The sequence below is a fragment of the Erinaceus europaeus genome, chromosome X, assembly GCF_950295315.1.
Source record: "Erinaceus europaeus chromosome X, mEriEur2.1, whole genome shotgun sequence".
In the NCBI taxonomy this organism is placed as follows: Eukaryota; Metazoa; Chordata; class Mammalia; order Eulipotyphla; family Erinaceidae; genus Erinaceus; species Erinaceus europaeus.
Window position 1 is genome coordinate 104,905,902 of NC_080185.1, and position 16,254 is coordinate 104,922,155.

At 43.0% G+C, this 16,254-nt stretch overlaps 1 protein-coding gene across 7 annotated transcripts in view; it reads left to right on the forward strand.

Moving 5' to 3' along the window:
• DMD (dystrophin) overlaps positions 1 to 16,254 on the forward strand; it is a 2,449,111-nt gene that overhangs the window by 1,633,527 nt on the left and 799,330 nt on the right. For all 7 annotated transcript variants that reach the window (XM_060182733.1, XM_060182732.1, XM_060182735.1 and 4 more), the window contains one exon: positions 5,563 to 5,671. In XM_060182733.1, the coding sequence (XP_060038716.1) occupies positions 5,563 to 5,671 (109 nt within the window). The remainder of the gene's footprint in view (positions 1 to 5,562; positions 5,672 to 16,254) is intronic.

A 16,254-nucleotide genomic window follows, 5' to 3' on the forward strand; every position in this document is an offset into this window, starting at 1 on the left:
TCTGCCCCAATAAAATGAAAGAGAAAAAAAAAACGCTCATAGACTTATATCCTTGTTTTTGGTGATAGCAGACAGTTGCAGATGACTTGGCAGTTTTCTGACTTTTGAAAAATATTTATTTATTTTAATCTAATATTAAAAGGGAGAAGGAGGGCAGGAGAGGGAGGAAGAGAGAGAGAGACAGACAGAGACAGAGAGACAGACACCGAGGGAAGAACCTGGAACTTCAGAGTCTCAGGCATGAAAAAATTTTGTAGCACATTATGCTCCCTCCCTGTCCTATTTTAGACTACTTCTTCCCATCTTTTCCGACTAGACTCTCGAAGGATCTGATTTATCTATCCTGTTCAAATTCAGTTTAATCGGGAAATGTAAATATATAAAAAAACGTGCTGTATTCCTGGAAATTTCTAGAAGGTCCTTCACATCCTCTCTAAGAATAGTCTCCTGTGGTATATCTGCCACTACTCAGTACCAGCACAGTCAGGAAAATACAGTTGTTACCCTTTTTGATTCATTTAAGTAGCTAATTTCATTTATTTGTATTCATTGCAAAGATGCCTGTTGAACTCATGAGAATGAGTATTGAGGAGAATACCAGATATGGAAGGGAAAGCTCACTGCCTGCCCTCTGAGGGCACAAAGCCTAACTGAGAAAGCCCCCAGGTGTTGTATGCTTTACATTGGTTTGTTCTAGCTCTCCCCCGCCAAGAGAATTGGATCAGTCCTGTTAGTTTCGCGGGCCTGCTTGGCCCCGCCCCTAGGAACCCCGACAGAGTTCCTGAGTTTGAGAGTTGGAGAGAGTGCTTGCGCTGCTGCAAAGAGACAGCAGAGTTCTGTTTGGTGATTAGTTTGTCTTAGTTTATGAATCGTTGTTCCTGAATAAAGAAATATAGCTTCCCTGCCCAGCCGTCTCTGGTCGTCTCTGTTACCCGCCCATGAAGCCAGCCCCGGCTAAAACAACACCCAGGGATAGGGTGGGCTTGAGGAAGAACACACACATACACACTTTCTCCACTTCCAGTCAAAGACTTTGCTTTGGAACTGCTCCCGTCATACTCTGACTGCTACTTTCATCTCCCACTTCATGTCTCTGCTTCCTTCTAATAAACCAAAACCCAAGCCCTAATATTATTCTGTCACTGTTGAGCTCCAGATACTTCCATCCACTCTGGTTTACTGAAGAGAATCTGCTCAGCTCACCTTAAAATACCTTATGAATTTGCTCTTTCAAAAAATAAAAATCTTTGGGAGTCAGGTGGTAGCACAGCAGGTTAAGCACGGGTGGCACAAAGCGCAAGGACCAGTGTAAGGATCCCAGTTCAAGCCCCCGGCTCCCCAACTGCAGGGAAGTCACTTCACAAGCAGTGAAGCAGGTCTGCAGGTGTCTATCTTTCTCTCCCCCTCTCTGTCTTCCCCGCCTCTCTCCATTTCTCTCCGTCCTATCCAACAACAAGTAATAGCAACAATAGCAATAATAATAACAACAAGGGCAACAAAAATGGGGAAAAAATACCCTCCAGGAGCAGTGGATTCACAGTGCTGGCACCAAGCCCTAGCAATAACCCTGGAGGCAAAAAAAAAAAAAAAAACCTTTATTTATTATTGGATATAGACAGTCAGAAATTGAGATGAAAGGGGGGATAGAAAAGAAAAGAAACAGAGAGACACCTGCAGCACTGCTTCACCACTTGGAAAGCTTTTCCCCTGCAAATGGGGACAAGATTTTGAACCTGGGTTCTTGCACATTGTAACATGTGTGCTCAACCATGTGCTCCACCACCTGGCCCCACAAATTTGCTCTCTTGCATCTGATCTGAGAATTCCATGTCCTTTCTTAGGAGCTTAGTAACCCAGGGAACCAGGACAGGCTCTGCACTTTCTTGAAAAATGTGGGTGCTTCCTGTCTGAGTGGTGTTGTGTTGTGTTGTGTTGTGTTGTGCTGTGCTGTGCTATGCTATGCTATGCTATGCTATGCTATGCTATGCTATGCTATGCTATGCTATGCTATGTATTTATTTTTATTGCCACCAGGAGTTTCACTGGGGCTGGCTTGGTGCCAGCACTACAAATATATCACTGCCTGTGGCCATTTTTTAAAACATTTTTCTATTTTATTTGATAGGACAGAGAGAAATTGAGATAGGATGGGGAGATGATGGGAGAGAGAGAGACTGAGACTCCTATAGACCTGCCTCACTGCTCATGAATCTTCCCCCTTGCAGGTTGGGATTGGCGGATTGAACCCATGTCCTTGTGCATGCAAACATGTGTGCTCTACCAGGTGCACCACCTCCCAGTACCAGTGTTTTTTGTTTTTTTTAAAGACTGCTTTTCTTTTTCTGGAATGCCCTTTCTCCACCTGCCCTTCAAGTCTCTCATTTCTAGAAACTCCTTACTCATCATTAGTATGTCAGCAACTGGAAGTCACCAAAGACTGTTTCCAAACGGAGTGCAGCTACCCCCACCCCACCCCCACCCCCACCCCCAGTGGACCTTGTTCAAACTGTTCTTGCTACATAAAACCTCTGTTGGGGGGTCGGGCGGTAGCACAGCGGGTTAAGCACACATGGCATGACAACTCAAGGACTGGTATAAGGATCCCAGTTTGAGCCCCCGGCTCCCCACCTGCAGAGGGATTCACTTCACAGGTGGTGAAGCAAGTCTGCAGGTGTCTATCTTTCTCTCCCCCCTCTGTCTTCCCCTCCTCTCGTGATTTCTCTCTGTTCTATTCAACAACAGTGACATCAGTGACAAGAATAATAATAATCACACAACAGTAAAACAACAGGGCAACAAAAAGAAGGGGAGAAAGCCTCCAAGAGCAGTGGATTTGTGGTGCAGGCACCGAGCCCCAGCATAACCCTGGAGGCAAATAATAATAATAATAATAATAAATAATAAATCCTCTGCTGTGATTTAATTCCATGTCTGTTTCCTCCACAAGTCTGTGAACACGCTGTAGACTTAACAATTGACACGTTTGGCCCAGAATAGCAGTTGAGCATTATTTCTTGAATAAATAAATCCATGGCTATTTTTACAGAAATTATTAGCTTTAAATTACCAACCAGTATTGAAGACCACTGTATGCATAAAAACATGTGTGAAATAGATATAATTTCTTTCGCATTCTAGTTGTTAGCATGAGTCCATACCACCCCCCTTTACTCAGTACCTCTCTAAAAACTTTGTAGCTTCTGTCATGTTTTAACGTGGTTCCTCAGACCAGCAACACAGTTTCTGTAGATATTTTTGTTTTAACCAGATCCAGGTCCAGTGAAGTTGTTCGTATTCTTCACATCATAAACCTCAGAGTTTTAAGTTATATCATTGTGCTGCTATTGGTTCAGAGAGAGAGAAAGAGCCCACTGTGGAGTGTGACTTTAAGAGCCAGCCAGGTTCAAGTTCTGGCACAATGTGGGAGGTGCAGTGGCACCAAAGGAAGTTCATATTCTTTCTCTCTCTGTCTGTCTCTATCTCTCTGTCTCTATCTATCTATCTATCTATCTATCTATCTATCTATCTATCTATCTGAGGAAGTCAACCCAGAAGTGTTGAGAACACATGTTTTTGAGATCTTGGCTCTGCCAAAAATAATAAATGCACTGCTATTAACTCTGAGCATTAGGGAACAATTTCAAGAGTAGTGCTACTGTATTGGTTAGGTATTGTTGCGTGTTCTAACAAATAATCACAAAAGGACTTTAGCTTTACCTAGCAGGCGTGGTTTTTCTTGTGCAAGTCACAACCCAGTATCTGTGTTCCCAGCCAAGCAGCTTCGCTACATGGGGTATAAAAGCAGGGGTCCTTTACACTTTGTGGATCCTCCTTCCCCTTAGCAACATTTTTCAAGTGTGATGCCTTGGGACCAGACTAAGCTCATACACTACAGTGCGCAAGGACCCGGGTTCAAGCCCCTGGTCCCCACTTGCCGAGGGAAAGCTTCATGAGTGGTGAAGCAGGGTTGCAGCTGTCTCTCTGTCCCTCCCCCCTCCCCTCTCTATTTCTGTCTCTGATAATAACTAAATTAAAATTTAAAAGGCAAACAATAGGTGGGATTCCTCCAGAACATCAAGTTTCACAGCTAATGACCTCAGGCCCAATGTGCTTATTTCTTTCAAAGACAGGGCATGGCTTGGCCATTGAAGATGCTTAGAATGCCACTGACATTGGCCTTGGACCATCAACATCAGCACTAGCAGGAAAAATTGTCTGAAGTGTACTTGTTGAGTGCTATCCAAGGCCTGTTGAATCCAAAACTCTGGGACTGGGGACCCAGTGATCAGTGGTTGAATATGACTTCTTCCAATGCTTGCAAAAGTGTAGGAATCACTGTTGTAGGGCATTGAGACTGGATTTATCCCTGCTAATCCATTGAGAAGGTTTGTCTCAGGAAATCAGTGCCTTCAACTTTGAGTCAATGCAAAGACGCCCATTAGTGCCCAGAAGTCAGCTTCCATCCTTCCAGGTGGGCCTGCCATTACAGTTTGAGCTGTCTCGTGAGCCACTCCACATTCTCTTGAGTACTTACAACTGGCCTCAATGGAGGAGATGGATTATTTGCTAGGAAGACAGCATAATGATTATGCAAAAAGTCTTTCAGGCCCAGAGTTTCAGGTTCAGTCTCCTGAACTCACATGAGCCAGTGCTGAACGCTGCTCAGGGGTTCTATCTCTCTATCTCTTTCTCATTATAATAAAACAGCATATTTTTTGAATAAAGAAAGAAACCTGACACACTGTAATCCGGGTGGTCCCCCCCCCCCAACCAAAGTACCACTCACTACGCACATGCCAGTACAGTATACCTTCATTGCGATCAGTCACAGAATGACTTTCTGTCCCAGAAAGCATATGTCCATTGTCAGCACAACTCTCCACAACAGAGACAGTCTCTACAGAGACTGACAACTAAAAGAAGTCTCCTGACACTCTCCTCCCCATTTGGGGCCAATGTCCTTTCTTCAGTCTACACTCTACTTGGACCACTGCCGCCCTTTCTATGAGACTCTAATAGAATTTATCTAGGGCATATCAGGATATCAGGATTTTGTGGACATTGTCCAAACAGTTTCTTTTTTTTAACCAGAGCACTGCTCAGCTCTGTCTTATGGTGGTACTGGGGATTGAACCTGGGATCTTTGGTGCCTCAGCTCGGACATGAAAGTCTTCTTGCATATCCCTTGTGCTATCTCCCCAGTCCCCAGACTGTTCTTGTACAAACCCAGACAAGAAATGGTTTTGAGGATTTGAGCCGACCACTGGGTTTTCATTTGTTTGTTATTTGTCTTGTTTCCATTAGCGCTTGCACTCTGCTTCCTTTAAATGAAATTGTGCCTGGAACACCAGCCTGTCTGCAACGATCGATAACTCCGTGCAAGGTGGCCAGTTGGCTAAAATAATTGCCAAGCCTTTGAAAGGAATTGTAGCCAGAGAAATTAATTTAGAAATAAAATGTAATAGAAATACAATAATGGTTTCATGAAATGAGTGACTAGCTTCATGCATTAAATTATCGACAAGATGCTAATCAATTCATGTGTATGCTTTTCTGTTAAAGAGGAAGCTGGAAGAACTGAACTCTGAGTGGAAGGCAGTGAACCGTTTGCTTCAGGAGCTGAGGGCAAAGCGGCCAAGCCCAGCTCTTAGCCTAAGTGCAGTCGGAGTCCGTAAGTACAGTGGGTCGCATTGCCTTTCCATGTAGCTGTTTGCTTCACAGCAGAACAGGGGGATGTCTCTAAGCCAACAGGAAATAGTGCTGCAATTTGACAATTTGAATAAGCCATGATGTTGTTTACTAAGCAAGAGGAAGGTAGTTCTGGAAATGGCCTTAGATTCAGAGTGTCGGTGGACATGAGTATACTGGCTATGTCCTGCAGACATAAACCAGGAAGGAAGAAAGGTGGGACGGGTATACAGATGGATGTTGAGAGTTACAGGAAGCTGAGGGCAGAGGGGATAGCATATGGCTGTGCAAACAAATGTTCATCCCTGAGGTTCAGCGATCCCTGGTTTAATCGCCAGCACCATCATAAGCCAAAGCTGAGCAGTGCTCTGTTAACTTTAGAAAAGGGAGACAAAGTTGCAAGAGGCTGAGATCTGGCTGTCATAGGGGCCTCTACCAAGTAATCTTTAGAGCTGATCTAGTCTTGGGGAGCAATCCTGGAGAGAAGGGTGACCTTTGTGTTCCTGGCCCAGCCCAACATCATCCCTGAGTCACCCACTAGGCAGGAGGGAAGGACTTTGCAGAGCTTTCTGGAATCTAAGACAAGTGGCAGCAAGGAATATCATCAGAAGCTTTGCCCCCCCAGTGGTATCGAGGCCCATGGTCCCTGAAGAGGCCATCAGGATATGGGCCTAGACTAGACGCCCTGGCACTGCATACATGAGGACTCACCTCCGTGACTTCTGTGTCCTTCAGACAGCACTCTGATAATAAGCCTGTACAGGGAATTCCCAGACCACAGAAACACACCCATCCCAGCATCCCTCCCATTCTATTTGAGAACAGTGTGAACAGCTCTTGCATTTTGACTTCAAGAAAATAAAAGTGGAGCTAGCAAGAATATACACCAGATGTGTATGCCTGAGGGTCCAAAGGGTCCACGTTTAATCCTGATCTCCTGGTACCACCATAATTCAGAGCTGAGAAGTTGTCTGACTTCTCTCTCCAACTCTCTCTCTCTCTCTCTCTGTCTCTGTCTCTGTCTCTCTCCCCACCTCTCATGAAAGGAAATAAATATATAATTAAATAAAGAGAATACTCGCCCTTGATTACCACAAGCTGACTTGGGGAAGCAAGGTATCTTCATTTAGGGGTATTCCTATTTTCTGTTTCTACTGCATCTGTTCTGTGTATTTTATTTCACTTTCTACTCACTTGTTGATAGATGTCATGCATAAAATGTCCTGGCAGTGTTCATGTTGGCTTTGAGTCTCTGGGGAGAGGAGATAGGGAAAATTCTTTGCTGTAACAATTCTATAATTAGGTAGAGCTGGAAACGTTGTGTGTGTATTGTCTTGCCTTCTCTACTTCCCAGTGATCAAATTATTGAAATATTAAAGCATGATGACTGCTTCTTCAAATATAGTTGATTTCTATTTTCTATAAAGCAAGAATATACCACCGTGGGAAGATAGCAGCCAGAATAGGGGGTGGGAAATGCTTCAGTAGACAAAAAAAAGTGCTTGGGTTAAGAAAAAGTGGCACAATAATTTGGGGGCATATGTTCCTCTTGGGGTTTCTAAGCAGTCATCAGAGTCAGATATAACAACATTAGAGACTTACAAAAGTGATATGAAAGCATCCTGGTTTTGTTTTGGTTTTTTTTTGGTTGTTATTTATTTTTTGTTTTTATAAATCTGGGACATTAAAATTGCTATGTCATGGCTTATATGCAACTTATTATATCAGGTGTGTTTCTTTTTTATGATCTTTGTGTCCAAGTTCCCTCAGCAGGTGTGTGGAGTTTGTCCCGATGTCATCACTTCTTGGAATTTGTTCTTTACTTCTCCCTCGTAGATTTTACCTTAGATTCTCTAAGTCTATGAAGATATTGGATCCCAGTAATTTGTTCATAGGTTAATTGAACCCTGAACTTGGTTTGTGCCCCTACTTAGACCACTTACACAGAACAGAAAGGTTCCCTCTCCCCACCTAATCTTCTTGTTTCTCCAGTCCTCCCCCTCTTCTTTTCCCCACTCTTCCACTCAGCTGCCAGTCAGGAGAGTCTAGCTGGGTATGCCCTGAGCTCTCTATCATCAGTACTATCTGGTGGACTTAGGACCAGAGTTGGAGAAGAACTGAGAGAGAAAATACTGTTCTCTAAGCAGGGGCTTTGGACTACTGAGAGCAAGCGGGCAAAGTGTCTGCCCAGGGCCACTGAGATAGCTAGCACACTTGGGTAGCAAGCCCAAGGTCCTCCTCCACCTTATTAAATGAAGTTTCAGCATTGTGTGTGTTTGCCTCTGTTGCTCTCTATCTGACGAAGTTGACCTGGAGAGGTGAAGCCCTAGTAAGCCTCAGTGCTGTCATCTTTTTCACTCTCTATATGTGTATGTACACACACACACACACACACACACACACACACACACACACACACACACACACATATATATATATATATATAGAGAGAGAGAGGGAGTTGGGTAGATCCAGCACTGTTCTTATTCAAATAAAACATTCTTGTGTTTTAACATGATGGCTTAAACATAGGAGTTAAAGCATTTATGTTCAGTCGGAAGCAAATATAATGCAAAATAAAAATTTAATGTGTAATCCATTTCTGATCTATGATCATAACTTTGTGTAGTGTATTGTAGTAGGTGATAATTTTGATGTTATCCTGGTCAGTTCTTTCCACTGTACTTCAGCTATTAAGCTGAGTTGTTTCTGCATAAATGTCTCCATCCTTAAAAGGATCCCAAAGTCCATATATGTATGTGCATATGTGGTTGAACATATGATACAGACGTGGTTAAACACACCCCAGGGCCACCTGGGAAAATAGATTTAGATGACACAGCTGGGGGGAAACAGAGCCAGGTTTCCAATCTAGCTGTGACTGGCTGCAAAGCCTTTTTTTTTTTTTTTTGTTTGTTTGTTTGTTTGTTTCTCCTCTGTGCCTTGCACTTCTCTCTGCCCAAGAGCTTATTGGAAATTCAAGATGTGGAGGCAGCTAGCCAGAAGTTGATGTTCTTCAGCTCAAACTTGGATGTGTGGGGAGTAAAAGTGAGATGTGTCTGCATCTTTTTCTAATTAAAAAGGTGAAGAAATCTTTCTAGTTTTGGAGACCAGTAGAACTCTCAAGATAGACAAATCACTGAATGTATCATATGCTTGAATAGTCTTCATTTCTCTGTGTGGAGACTGAGACTGTAAGTGAAGCTTTCTTGGGCCAGAGCACTGCTCAGCTCTGGTTTCCCCTGTACTTAGTGCCTTTTCTTTTTAAGTATACTTAGCTTACATAAAGTACATAATACAATGAGGTGATCCTACCTGGTCTTTTTCTAATTTTTGTTAATCTGTAAAGCAAAAGAGATTGATGGGGAAAAACTAAAAAAAAAAAATTAGTTCTCAGTCCTTATTGCTCAAATGGACCCCATCATTATAAGGTTTAGAGAGAAGTTACTCACTTGGTCCTGATTTTGCAGATCTTTCCTTGGGACTGTGATTAGCTAGGTGGTTATTCTGCAGGTCTTCCTAGAGGTCATTCATTTGCTTTCAGTTGTCTGGCAATGCAAGAAAAACCTCAACACTCAAAAATGGACTCACTCAGATAACATCTGCCATTCAACTGGCAGCTGGAGAGCCCTGTGCCTTCGCAGAGCTTCCTCTCCTCCAGCAGAGTGGATCAGGCTGCCTTTCACGTGTTGAGATGCAGGGCAGTGTTGAGCATGCCCTTGGGGTGACAGTGGAAGCTAGATGCCTAGACTCTGGCATCCATACAACAGCACCTCTGCTCCTTCTTACTAGCAAAGCAAGTTGTAAGGACAACCCAGTGTTAAGGGCAGTTGGATTAGCCTGCTCCTCTGGTAAGGAAGACCTGTCATGGTAGTGTAAAGGCCCATGCATACAGTGGTGGGAAGCTCTATACACAAAACCCACTGCATTGTGCAAAGGGGAAGAAAAAGCAGAAGTAGTGCTTCCTGGCAGTACAGTGGCCCTTTTTGTATTAAAGCACATAATTGGGGTCATGAACTTAAGTTTGTGACTCAGTAGATGTGGCATGACAGGGGAGACTTTGTGTTGCTAAAAAGTCCCCAGGCATTACTAGCACTGATAGCCAGCCCCAGGTTGCCCTCTCAGAACTATGGGGGAGGCTCATGTGGGTCTTGAGGAGGCCATCTTTGTTCCTGCGTGCAAGGAGGGGTGGGGTTTCAGAGAGTCTGAGCACAGTGCGTTTCACAGGGAGCTCCAGGTTCTTTCACTACCACCGTGGTTCCCTGATTCCTTAAGGACTTGGTAGCTTGCAAGTTGAAGGAAATGGACCTCACAGGAAACAGGGCCTTGTTTGTCAGGGTGGACAGTGTCCAGCCTGTGGGCTTTACATTTGGCCTGGCCCTACCAAGGCAACCGCAGGATGGATTCATAACTCAGTATGTGCTCATTTTTAAATTGATAACTTTTGTCTGGTCTGCAAACGATGGTATATATATCCAAATGGCCCTTAGCAGAAAGAAAAAATAAAGTTTCCCCTCCCCATGACGAGCAGAGTAGCTCTGAGACCCGTGGCGAAGAGAGATGTGCTTACATGAAATTCCCCCAAGAGACTCTCAGAAGCATTTATAAGATAGGACTTTGCACAAGGCTAAAGGCCTGCTTGGCAGATGGAGGCAAAGAGCCAGCAAATCTGGATGTAAATGTCAATGCAAACCCTTCTTTATCCACAGGCTGTAGGATTTGGGAACATTCACATTCCGCAATATCCAATTTAGCCTTTTCAAAAGATATTGCATATAGAACATGTTTAATGCGTGAACTTCAAGTCAGGATATTGAAGTTCTTCAAATACCCCAGGGAAATAGCTATGAAATGAATGGCCACTATGGAGAGACACACAGAAGTGCCAGTTAATAGAGATTTCTAGTTGATTAAACACTGGTCAAACCATCTCTTCCTATAATTAATTTTGGAGAGAGCCAGTCTCAGGTGTAATTAGGAAAGTGCTGCATTGGAGGTCAAGAAGTCTAAATTCTAATCTCTGTTGTGCTACCAACTAGATAAGAAATCAACACACTCATTTTATAAAGAGTCAGAGAGTAAACATTTTCCAGTTGTGAGCCATGCCTTCGTTTTTGACATTGTATATTAAATGCAGCTAGACCACAGACAAATCCCTCAACAAATGGACATGGCTGTGTTCCGATAAAGCTTTCTTGATGGAAACAAGTACGGGGTATTGGGTCAGATTAGATCCACAAAACCCTGCCCATATCCCCTCAGAATTAGTCCTTCTGAATCCAAAGCTTCTCATCACAAGTGTCTAGGCTAATGACTTAGCCTCGACACTGTCATTGGCCACAGGAAAGCTTGATCTGCTACAGAGTTGACTGTAAATGCTGGGCAGAGTATCCCTGGAGCAGTATTCAACCAGTGGACATGGGTGAATAGGTCAATATCCCACCTTCTTCACCTCTTGGGTAGGATACCTTCAAGGAATAGTACAGACTAGAGGCCTCAAATGAGTAGAGGCTTCAAGAAGAGTAATAGTTGCCCAGAAGTGATGACCACCTGCTTATCCGTGTGCCATTTACTGACTTGCTTCCTATGTTTGTGTGTCTCTTCCTCTACCACAGCTCTCTGAAACCACCTCCCAGTTAGACTGGTCATATTCAAGTCCTTGTCTTAGATCCTACTTCTGGGTCAAGCTAAATGTGATGGGTCTCTATTTTTTTAAGGTAGATACTTTTGGAATCAGTTATGTTGTTACTCCCATTTTTGCCCATTTGCAAAAACAAAGGGTCATAAGTTAAATAACCTGCCCCTTGTTACAAAGCTGATAAGTGCAGATTGGGTATTGGAAGATAGGCCTCTGTAACTCCAAAGTTTATAGTACTCACCAGAACACTCTATCTCAAGCAGTGAGTTGTTTATCTTTATTTGAATTTTGAAGGCTGTGCATACACTAAATACCCAACACATGCATGTGAGATTATTACACATTTATTATTCGAACTTCGCCTCTGTGAAGTTTAAGAATGTATTCCAAGGGTATTTCAATCATACTTTAAATTTATAGGAAGTCTCATAAAATTGTAAGGTTAATTGGAGCTTAATTATAATCTTAACCTGCTGCTATTTACTTACTTGCTTTAAATGGCTAGTAAATGACTGATTTATTGTGAAAAATGACCTTCATTTATCTGCAGCTACCATGAGAGAAACAAGGGGGTGGTCACTTTGTTCTGACACATCCCTTTTGGGGCCCTGTCCTGCTCAGGTACAAGTAGGGGTGCCACTCATACCCTTTGCTCTTTGGACAAGTTTCCACTGTACGATCTATTAGGCTAGATCTTTCAGATAAAGTTCATCAGCTTCAGTGGAGCCAAATCCTCCTCTGCCTCATTAACAGATGATCATGCTACTGAAAACACCTAGGCCATGGCTATGGCACCATTAGTTTTATAATGTAAATCTAGAAGCCTGGAAACCTTCACCAAAGTCTAATAGGTTAGGAGAGAAGTGTCATATCTCCACCCAACCCCCACCCCACCCCCACAAAAATAATAACTGAAGTCCCCTAAGCTGTTGTAATTACACAGTAGGAAATGAGATTTAGAGCTACTCTAAGAGAGTTTAAAGCTGCAAACAGCTACAGAACCCTTGCAACTCTTGGTAGCAATAAGCACTAAAAAATTGTTTGTATGTGTCACTAAGGTGAGGGTGTATGAAATATAGCAAGATGTCCTCCACTGTACAAAGGGAAGGGAAGGCTGGCTGGGGAGCCCCCAGAACTGCTTTCATTGACCAGAGGGAAGTCTTATGTATATGGGCAGTGGGAGGTCCCATAAACAGAGACCATATGACTACACCACCATTGTTAACACCCAAGACAGTGACTGACCATAAACGCTAGAGTATCTAGATGTTAATTGTCTAATGTGCCCCTCAAAGGGTTCTTGCTGGAGATTACTATAAACTAGACCCCCAGTGTTGCATTTCTTTTCAAGCTATTCTCGGGGCACATTCATGAGAATGGGCATCCCACAGCCCACACAAGTAAGACTTTTCCATGCATTTTTAATCCTTTCTAAAATTTCACTGAGTTGTCTTAAAGTTGAATATAACTTTCCTCTGAAAGAAAGATGATTCCAAAAGAAAACGGTAGCAGTTGTGCACTTAAATTGTGGATGGGAAGATTGTGATCTGAAAGGTCTTTGAGAGGTCATCCATTCTATTCCACTATCTCCAGGAAAGGCTCTCTTGTCCTCTCTTAGAAGCAATTTTGAGCCAGTTAACTGCCTACTCTCTCCTTCAAAAATCAAGAGTAGGTGGAGTTTGACCACTGCTGTTAGGCTCAAGACAGACTTTCTGCTGCCCAGCTCAAATTCCTGTCACTGTGTGAACCATTTCCTAAGCAGGAAAAGAATATTTCTGCTCATTATACATTATTTCAAGTGTATTACTTACTCTCTTTTCAAGCATTTCAGACACAGTGAATGGGACTCTCAGGTATTTGATGGCTGTTTCTCAAGAATGTGAGAATCTCTACTTCTCTCACATGTGATTTTTCTCTTGTGGGGTTCAAAAATTGGACCCTAGTTCATAGTGACTTATGTCTCAGTTACATCACAAAGCCTGCATGCTCTTTCCTGTCCTTAGCTGATGGCCCTTCTGCCTGCTGCAGTATACTAGTAGCTCATATTAGTGCTGACAACTATTTGAGATCCTGACATATTCCTGCCACATTGTACTTTAGCCTGTTATGTCCTGTGTTGAAAGATGCAAAAAGCTTTCTGTTGAAATATGTCTTTAAGTCGAGTCACATGATCACATCAGCAGTGTCTCTACATGCTTATGATTCCCACATTCTCCATCTAGCCTCCTTTAGCCATACCTTCTCCTCCAAGCATGAGAAGTTTGTCTTTACTGAGCTGATCTTTCTATAGACTCACCTACACTTCTCTAATGTCTTCCCACTACTGTCTTCTGACTGTGCCCCCTCCCAGACCATCAGGCCAAAACATCCTATGATCAGACACAACCTCCATGTTCAAATACTATTTCAGTTCTCATCTTTCTTCAGTGCTTAGCAGAAATTAATGCAGCCAAGCACTCCTACTGGGAAATATTTCTTTTATAACCTCACATCCTTTAATTAATTAATTAATTAATTAATGTTGATTCTGTTACCTTTATTGCTATTAGCCTTCAGTTTCCAGGGAGACTAGACCTTCTCTGACAGGCTTTTAATAGTTTAAATGATATAAACCAATTTTCTTCACAGTGTTTAATTTCTTGGGTAATCACATCCACTTGCATGGTTTCAAGTGTCAAATTTACACTGAAATTTCCCCCGTTTTTTTTTTTTTTTAATTATAGAAACAGAGAAGCAGAGAGAGTGTGCAAAAGAGACCACAGCACCAAAGTTTCCTTCAATGTGAAGGGGGCCAGACTTGAACCTGGGTCATGCATATGGCAAAGCAGCACACTAACCATGTGAGCAATTTTGCTAGTCCATTTCCCTCTTTCTTATTTTAAAGTGTTTCTCTTTTGAGTTCCAGGCCTGCCCATCACTTCATAGGCACAACAGCAAACAAAAACAAACATTCCTGTCCCCATGTAGCCAGCTTTGTGGTGGGAATGACAATGCAAGAATGAGGCAAATGTAATATGCATGAAACAATATGCAGAAGAGTGTCAGGAGTATGAAAAAGAAGAAATAGAACTGGTAGAGGCAGCTACAACGGAACAGTAGCGTTTGTGTAAGGACCCAGTGTGATCCAGTGTGAGCCTTGCAGCCTCCTAAGGGTGAGGTGTTCAGAGGCGGTGTCACTCTGGGAATGGCACCCTAGCCAAGGCCATGAAATGGGAACATGACTGGTACTGCAGCCATAGCCAGTATGACTGGGGCGTAGTAAGCAAAGGGTGAGAGCTATAGAGACTACTACAAGGAATTTGACCTTTACTTCCTATAGTCTAAAGTCCTAGAACTTTTGAGCCTAGAACTGAAAAGTTCTGACTTATGCTTTGGCAGAAATATTAGGGATGTGTTAAGAAGAAGCTGTAAGCAGAAGAATGAGTTGGAAGCAAAAGGGTTTCAGTTGGGAGATTACTGGATGCCTAATTAGTTAGGTAAGGAATAGTGAGAGTTTTGTCCAGAGCAGGGACAGGTGAAGTGATGAGAGGTAGACAGCTTCTGGATCTAGGTTTTCATTTCTCTTCTTTTTTATGTTCCCACCAGGGTTTTCACTGGGACTTCATGCCCACATGATCCCACTACTCCAAGTGTTCACTTTACTTTTGAAATAGAGGATGAGTGACAGAGAGGGAAGGGAAGAAGAGATAGAAAAGAAGAGGCACCTCAGTACTGCTCTACCACTCATGAAGCTTCTGCTTCCATAGTGCTCCTATGTGGTGAGCCACATCCATGGACGTGGAACAGTGTGTGTTCTGCTGAATGAGCTGTCTCCACGCCCTAGATGATGACTTGAAGCTAGGGATAACAAGAATGCTGGACAGACTGAACAAGGTGAAAGGGTGTCGAGGATTTGGATTTGAACAAATATTAACGAAGGTGCCCTTGTCTACTGAATTAGGGAAGGTGGCAGGATATGGGAGCTGGGGAGAGAGATAAAGATGTAGGTTCTGTCCATTTAAGCCACATACACTTGTTTGTTTTCCTAATAGATATGCATCCTAGACAGTGGGCTACATGCCCTAGAAGTTAGGAGAGAGATCCAGTCAGGAGATGTGAGTATGAAGTTTTCAGCATACAGCTGAGCTATTTAAACCCAAGGAGTCAAGTTGCCAACAGAGCTGGCTTGGTTAATGCAGTGATGTTCCATGTGTATGACACAGTATCAAGCTCAGCCCCCACAGTGGTGAAGGAAGCTTCAGTGCTGTGGGCTCTTTGTCTTTCTGTCTTTCTGTCTATCTATCTATCGATGTCATCTAGAGTTAGAAAGAGAGAGCACAAAGAGAGAAAAAGAACATGTATCTCTGGATCGTAGGAGTTAGCACTAGGCAATACAAACAGAAATGGCATATATATAAGTAAACCAAGTTAGTATGGTAACCTAAGCACCATTATGGAAGTGACTTAGACGATAGGAATCAGTAAACATATATGCTGTCTGTAAGGCTAAGAAGATAAAGCCACAAAACCAGCCTTAGATTTACTGGTGTGGTTAGTGTGGTGGGGGATAAAGTTTGAATTGGTAAGACCAGGAAGGGAGCTCTGTGGTTGTGCTCTTACCACTGAGTTCAGTAATGTCAGTTCTAGCTATTTGTGCCTTTCTGTCTGAATGTTGAAACTGCACATGTCCAGACTGGCATTGTGCACTCTGGTACATGTGCGTGCACGCGCACACACACACACACACACACACACACACACACACACACACACACACACACACACACAGACTTTATTATAATGCTTGGCTAGTGCCCCTCTACTTTTAAAAATATACCTCAAAGTTGGGGGCATGCCAAGTCATTAGAGGCTGCGGTGTGCTGACGCCCAAACCAAGGAGATCAGAGACTGTAGACCTGGGACAATAGCAGTTTTGTCAGTCATCATTT